The 7,500-nt window shown below is 63.4% G+C and overlaps 1 protein-coding gene across 1 annotated transcript; it reads right to left on the bottom strand.

Annotated features, from left to right (window-relative positions):
* Positions 1-2,208: 2,208 nt before the first annotated feature.
* LOC148152722 (uncharacterized) lies at positions 2,209-5,880 on the bottom strand. The gene is made up of 4 exons (XM_088002820.1): positions 5,800-5,880; positions 2,958-4,427; positions 2,607-2,855; positions 2,209-2,520 (listed from the first exon to the last, which is right to left on the bottom strand). Exons 1-4 carry the CDS (start codon positions 5,878-5,880, stop codon positions 2,242-2,244), a joined length of 2,079 nt encoding a protein of 692 aa, XP_087858946.1. The 3' UTR covers positions 2,209-2,241.
* Between the last annotated feature and the right edge of the window lie 1,620 nt (positions 5,881-7,500).

The raw sequence follows: 7,500 nt of genomic DNA, 5'->3' as shown, positions 1-7,500 counted from the left end.
CTGAGGCCGGCCGTGGCCTGCCCCGCTGCGGTGCGGGGCAGACCGCAGCCCCCTCTCTCTCCCCTCCCGGCTCTAAGTCCCTCCGGAGCTGAGAGGGGGGCAGGTCGGCCTTCTGAGGCCGGCCGTGGCCTGCCCCGCTGCGGTGCGGGGCAGACCGCAGCCCCCTCTCTCTCCCCTCCCGGCTCTAAGTCCCTCCGGAGCTGAGAGGGGGGCAGGTCGGCCTTCTGAGGCCGGCCGTGGCCTGCCCCGCTGCGGTGCGGGGCAGACCGCAGCCCCCTCTCTCTCCCCTCCCGGCTCTAAGTCCCTCCGGAGCTGAGAGGGGGGCAGGTCGGCCTTCTGAGGCCGGCCGTGGCCTGCCCCGCTGCGGTGCGGGGCAGACCGCAGCCCCCTCTCTCTCCCCTCCCGGCTCTAAGTCCCTCCGGAGCTGAGAGGGGGCCGGTCGGCCTTCCGAGGCCGACCTGCCCCTGTCCCTGACGTGGAGGCGGCGTTGGAGCTGGAGGTGATCAGCTGCAAGATGGAGGGGACTAGGGTGGTGGTGGAGGTGGAAGGCATGTGTGTGCGGTCCTGGAGCTGTGATGCCGGTGGAAAAAGTGGAGGCGTCGTTAGAGCTGGAGGTTATCAGCTGCAAGATGGAGGGGACTAGGGTGGTGGTGGAGGTGGAAGGCATGTGTGTGCGGTCCTGGAGCTCCATGGCCTGTCCCCTGCATGTGTGTGCGGTCCTGGAGCTCCATGCCCTGTCCCCTGCATGTGTGTGCGGGCCTGGAGCTCTACCTGAGGGTGAGATCTGGAAATGAGCAACACATGTGATGCGGTAGCTGGGTGAGATCTGGTTATTCAAGAACTGCTGGGATCATATTTGATTCAACGGAGCCAAGCCAACCCTTCCCCCCCTCCAGGTGATTAAAGAGATGCCTTTAGCTCCAGGCCTGGTTCTCTTCCTGGAGGTCAAGGCCTTTAGCTCCATGCCTGGTTCTCTGCCTGGAGGTCAGGGCCTGCAGCTCCAGGCCTGGTTCTCTTCCTGGAGGTCAAGGCCTTTAGCTCCAGGCCTGGTTCTCTTCCTGGAGGTCAGGGCCTGCAGCTCCAGGCCTGGTTCTCTGCCTGGAGGTCAGGGCCTTTAGCTCCAGGCCTGGTTCTCTGCCTGGAGGTCAAGGCCTTTAGCTCCAGGCCTGGTTCTCTGCCTGGAGGTCAAGGCCTTTAGCTCCAGGCCTGGTTCTCTGCCTGGAGGTCAGGGCCTTTAGCTCCAGGCCTGGTTCTCTTCCTGGAGGTCAAGGCCTTTAGCTCCATGCCTGGTTCTCTGCCTGGAGGTCAGGGCCTTTAGCTCCAGGCCTGGTTCTCTGCCTGGAGGTCAGGGCCTTTAGCTCCAGGCCTGGTTCTCTGCCTGGAGGTCAGGGCCTTTAGCTCCAGGCCTGGTTCTCTGCCTGGAGGTCAGGGCCTTTAGCTCCAGGCCTGGTTCTCTGCCTGGAGGTCAGGGCCTTTAGCTCCAGGCCTGGTTCTCTGCCTGGAGGTCAGGGCCTTTAGCTCCAGGCCTGGTTCTCTGCCTGGAGGTCAGGGCCTTTAGCTCCAGGCCTGGTTCTCTGCCTGGAGGTCAAGGCCTGCAGCTCCAGGCCTGGTTCTCTGCCTGGAGGTCAGGGCCTTTAGCTCCAGGCCTGGTTCTCTGCCTGGAGGTCAAGGCCTGCAGCTCCAGGCCTGGTTCTCTGCCTGGAGGTCAGGGCCTTTAGCTCCAGGCCTGGTTCTCTGCCTGGAGGTCAGGGCCTTTAGCTCCAGGCCTGGTTCTCTGCCTGGAGGTCAAGGCCTTTAGCTCCAGGCCTGGTTCTCTTCCTGGAGGTCAAGGCCTTTAGCTCCATGCCTGGTTCTCTGCCTGGAGGTCAGGGCCTTTAGCTCCAGGCCTGGTTCTCTGCCTGGAGGTCAGGGCCTTTAGCTCCAGGCCTGGTTCTCTGCCTGGAGGTCAGGGCCTTTAGCTCCAGGCCTGGTTCTCTGCCTGGAGGTCAGTGCCTGCAGCTCCAGGCCTGGTTCTCTGCCTGGAGGTCAGGGCCTGCAGCTCCAGGCCTGGTTCTCTGCCTGGAGGTCAGTGCCTGCAGCTCCAGGCCTGGTTCTCTGCCTGGAGGTCAGGGCCTGCAGCTCCATGCCTGGTTCTCTTCCTGGAGGTCAGGGCCTGGAGCTACCCCAACCTACCCTCCCTCCCCAGCCCAGGTAATTAAAGAGATGCGGTTGTTTCACATTTAACATCTTTATTGAACATTTTTAATTGTTTTCCTCCGTCTCTCTCTCCGAGTCCCCAGGGGTGGTGGAGGAGGCCAGGTCCGAAGAGGAGTCACCTTGCCGGGGGGGGAGTGGTGGGCTGGCTTCCCCGGAGCCTGGAGAGGAAGATTGTGGCGCTGTGGCCCGGTCAAACTTGCTCCGGATGTCCGCCAGTTGTTCCGCCGTGAGCTGGTTGGCGTAGAACCTGTCCGCGGTCCTGGTGTCGTGGCACATGACCCGGGCAAGCTCTCCTCTGACCTCGCTGCTGTGTGCATCCCTTGCCTGAAAAACAGAATAAAAATGTATTAAAAAACCTGGTGGTCTTTTCTTCCCCCCCCCCCCTCCGACCGGAGAAATGTGCTACCCACGTGTGTGGCCACTGCGCTGCGGAAATCAGTCATGGTGGGCCGGCCTGGAAGCCCCATCTCCGTCCAGGCACACTGGGAGAACCGCGTCAGCTTGGCAATCCGCTTCTGTTTGCTGCTGAAGAGGAGGAACCGGCACGGTGGGTTCAGCGTGCTCCGGACGGAGAGCCACCGGACGAACCAGCTGAACTCGGCGTGGGTCAGGAACAGCTGGGCCGCCCCGAAGGCCCTGTTGGTCTTGTGGTTCCTCACCTGAGAAGGGATGAGATGAGATGAGCTCCAGGAGCATGGAGCTCAGTGCGCCTGGTTCTCTGCCTGCAGCTCCATGCCCCTGGTTCTCGTAGATCCACTTACATTGATCACAAAGCCTGGAGAGCCTTCCTCAGCATCCTCCATCGCCTCCTGGAGCTCCCCCACCGTCATGTTGGTCAGCACCCCAGGCCGGTGGCCGTAGACAGCAGACAGGTAGCAGGCCAGGTAGCCGTAGAGCCTGTGGCGGAGCTGGACGTTCGAGGGTGCCGCCTCCAGCTTCCCGAGGAGCACAGGGATGGTGGCCGTGGCCAGGCTCTTGCACCTCCGCAGCTGCTTCCTGCCGATGGACCTCTTGGCCTTGGAGCGCTTCACGGAGATCTGGTGGAGGGTTACCTCGGTCACGATCTGCTGGAGGTCCGCTCTGACCGCCCTGCTCACCCCCCTGATCTGTCTCTTGGTCAGCCTGCAGCCCCTCGGCGGGGTCTCGGAGAAGTAGTCCATGAACTGCGAGAAGTTCACCAGGTAGACCTTGACTGTTGTTATGGCTCTCCCCCTGTCCTTCAGGGCTTGTGGGAAGGCGTGGATCTTCTCCAGGTCATGCATGAACGCCCAGGTGGCGTTGAGAGGTTTCCCCCGGGCCACGAAGGAGAGAAGGCTCCGGATCCGGCCCAGCTTGGAGCGCGCGTTCATGCGGTGCTGCGGGGTGGGCAGGGCCCCACGGAGGTGCGTGTGGTACTCCTCCAAGTAGCTCTCCACGGCAGCGGGGAACACTAGCGGGGCGAAGGGGAGCAGGGCAAGCCCTCGGACCGCCCTGGTGCTGCTGGAGCCGGCCGGAGGGTCAGAGTCGCTCGTCTCCGCCTCTGGCCGCGTCCCGGCAGGGGCAGGAGAGCCAGCGTTGGAAGCAGGACCAGGAGGGGGAGAGCCGGGGTCGGAATCAGGACCACCAGGACCACCAGGAGGAGGAGGAGGAGGGCTGGCCGTGGAACCAGGAGGAGGAGGAGAAGAGACGTTGGAACCAGGGGGCGGCGAGGCGGGCAGAGAACCAGGTCTGTGGGAGCGAGGCGGAGAATCCCTACCGGAAAGAGGCTCCAGGGCGGTCCCCGGAGAAGAGGAGACATCTCCGTCCTCCCCCGGCGATTCTGGGGCCGGTGGCTGCCGCTCCGAGACGTCCAGCTCGGATGCCAGCTGCGGCGTGGGCTCCGTGGACCTCAGCTCGGCCAGAGCGCGGAGGGTGGCCCTCCAGTGCAGAAGGCGGAGGTGGTCCCTCACGGCCCCGATGTCCAGCTCCTTGTGACCCGCGTAGAGGTGGCGGTCCACTCTCGGACCTCTGTAGCTGCACCCCCGGACGGGACAATCCAGCCCCCGGACGTTAACCCGTCCGTGGGCAAACGCCAGGAGGATTTTCCGCTCCTCCTTGTTCAAAACGTGGTGAACCCTTTCTAAATGCTTCGGCAGCTGAGCAAACTTACTGCAGCAGATTGGACAACGTCTGTAGGGTCCTTGGTGTGGCATCTGGAGGCTTCCCCGGTGCTCAAAACGTGGAGTAGAAGCGTCTCTGTCCGGCTGCTGCAGCTGGAATGAGCAGGTGCCGCCTATTGAGGCCAATTACCTGCAGGGGAACGGCGGGGCTGATTGCTTCCAGCTGTAAGGCAGCGCGCAGCCGCTGCCCTCCGGCTAATCAGCAGCGTGAGCGGAGGCGGGGCAGCGCTGACGCTGCCAGGGCAGCGCTCACGGTTGCCAGGTCAGCGTGAGCGGAGGCAGGGCAGCGCTGACGCTGCCAGGGCAGCGCTCAGGGTTGCCAGGTCAGCGTGAGTGGAGGCAGGGCAGCACTGACGCACGCCCTGGCAGCGTGAATGGAGGCAGGGCAGCGCTCACGCCCGCCCTGGCAGCGTGAATGGAGGCAGGGCAGCGCTCACGCCCGCCCTGGCAGCGTGAATGGAGGCAGGGCAGCGCTCACGCCCGCCCTGGCAGCGTGAATGGAGGCAGGGCAGCGCTCACGCCCGCCCTGGCAGCGTGAATGGAGGCAGGGCAGCGCTGACGCACGCCCTGGCAGCGTGAATGGAGGCAGGGCAGCGCTCACGCCCGCCCTGGCAGCGTGAATGGAGGCAGGGCAGCGCTGACGCCCGCCCTGGCAGCGTGAATGGAGGCAGGGCAGCGGCAACCGCGGACATTTGCCATTCGCTATAAGGTGGGTTATGGGACGGAGGAAAAGACCCCCGCGGGAGACCCCCTTAACGGGGTCCCAGAGGGCTGAAACTCGGTGGGTCGGTCCGGGGCCTTCCCCCGGACCGTGTGCCACCGTTGGTCCGGGCCCCCCGCCCCCCAGGGCCTGGATCCCGGCCCTGGGGGGCCCCCGGACTTTGAGACCCCCTGGAGACCCAACCATAAGAGCCAGGGGTCTCAAACTCGGTTTGGCCATAGCCCCCGACGTACCCTCCAAGGGTTCCAAAGCACGCGGAGATCGGACCAAGTTTGCGGCTCCAGGCCCGCCCGAAGTGTCGGGTGGTCTCCCATTCATTCCCTATGGAGGGCCCTTTTCCGGATGGCTGAAAACGACATTTCCGGCTCTCCTGGGAGATCGGGGCCCCCCATACGTGCATGTCATATACCGTTTTAAAGCTCCGAGCCTCCTGAACACGGAGGTGGTCTCGGATCGCCTCTAGGACCTTCCCCCGACCTTCTACGGGTCTCCAAAGGTAAGGTGGGTTATGGGACGGAGGCAAAGACCCCCGCGGGAGACCCCCTTAACGGTGTCCCAGAGGGCTGAAACTCGGTGGGTCGGTTGGGGGCAACCCCCACGACCGTGTGCCACCGTTGGTCCGGGCCCCCCGCCCCCCGAGGCCGAGATCCAGGCCCTGGGGGGCCCCAGATTTGAGACCCCCTGGAGACCCAACCATAAGAGCCAGGGGTCTCAAACTCGGTTTGGCCATAGCCCCCGACGTACCCTCCAAGGGTGCCGAAGCACGCGGAGATCGGACCCCGTTTGCGGCTGCAGCCCCGGTTCAAAGGTCGGGTGGTCTCCCATTCATTCCCTATGGAGGGCCCTTTTCCGGATGGCTGAAAACGACATTTCCGGCTCTCCTGGGAGATCGGGGCCCCCCATACGTGCATGTCATATACCGTTTTAAAGCTCCGAGCCTCCTGAACACGGAGGTGGTCTCGGATCGTCTCTAGGACCTTCCCTCGAGCTTCTACGGGTCTCCAAAGGATTAGCGTCAAACCGGGCCGGCTTTGCCCCGCGATAAGTCGGTCCAAACGGACCGGAACCCGGGCGAGCCGCACACCGTCGGATCCGGGCCGGTCCGCGGATGGTTCTGGTGGTCTCCGATTTCCGCTAGGACGTTCCCCCGAATTTATACGAATTTTTAACCGTTTTGGGCCCAACCGGACCTCCGGTCCGGTTCCCGGGGTCCCACCGACCCGAGACCCGGATCATCGAGCTCCTGAGACGGCCCCGGTCACGAGGGTGTCGGTCCCGGAAGCCTGGGTGGAGGTCCGAAAACCGGACTTCCAGAGGGGGAGACTCGGCGGTGAGCAGCTGCAGATTTCGTCCGCCTGCTAGCGCGGCCCTCCCGGATAGCTCTGCCGCGGATCCCCGGTCTGGACCTCCGGAGCTCCGGTTCGATCCTTAAAAACGCACTGCACCCAGGCAAACCATATATTGGCTGAAAGCTTGGACCGCGGGGAACACGGTGGTGGTCTCGGATCGTCTCTAGGACCTTCCCAGCCGGCGGTAGAAGCGAAAGAAGTTTACCGGGAAATGAGCTCCAAAAATCGGTCAAAAATGCGTTTTATCCGGGAAAACCGGATATGGTTCGAATCTCCGGAGCCCGAAGAGCAGCCCGGTGAAGACCGCATGGTTCTATCTTTAAAAATGAGGGAGATACGGGGTTTTAAAAAAAGCAGTACTGCCCCCACGACGGGGGGGGCGTTCTGGGAGTGAAAGTCAAAACGCTTTTCGGGCCCTTATAAAGAAAATCACTGCCGGAACGATATCAGGAGAGAGTTGGAAAAGAGGGTCTGGGCGGAAAAATGACTAAGTGTTTCAACACTTAGACATATTTTCATGATCCTTGAAGTCTCGGGAGGCCATCCAAGCGGGTCTCAGCCCTCTTTTCCCCCATTTTCGGCCGTTTTTAGCGCTTTTTCGGCAAAAAGTTGCACTTTGTCCTGGAGAAGCGGGGCTTTCACGCTGTGGCTTCCCGTTCGGCCGGTGAGTCTCCACGGTCCATCTGATGGGCCTGGTGGCTGCTCCGGTTGGCGCGGAGCTCCGTGGAGCCCCGTGGAAGCTGGAATAAAAGCGCGGAGTCTCCCTGGACCCAGGCCGAAGACGGAGCACCGACAGCGGGCTGACCCCGCCTAGGTGTCCCGCTCGGAGGTCTGGAGCTCTGGTGGATGGCTCCCCAAGCACATTTACACACACTTTCCTGACCGAACAGCACTCGTGGCCTGCCATGGAGGGCCCCCGCCGGCCCCGGATGCTCTTGCACCGGCGCTTCGGCGAAGGGTTCCTCCAGCCTTTGCAGGCTCGCCTCTAGACCCGGGCACGGACAGTCAGGGGGGGGGCCCCAAGCCCCCCCGCTCTGCAGCTCCAGCCCGCGGTCGCCCCATCGGTAGCGAGACCCAGACGACCCGTCTGTCCCAG

The sequence above is a fragment of the Poecilia mexicana genome, unplaced genomic scaffold, assembly GCF_051168715.1.
Source record: "Poecilia mexicana isolate PSO_F unplaced genomic scaffold, ASM5116871v1 scaffold_22, whole genome shotgun sequence".
In the NCBI taxonomy this organism is placed as follows: Eukaryota; Metazoa; Chordata; class Actinopteri; order Cyprinodontiformes; family Poeciliidae; genus Poecilia; species Poecilia mexicana.
Note: the sequence above shows the minus strand (reverse complement) of the source record. Positions and strands in the feature narration are given on the sequence as shown.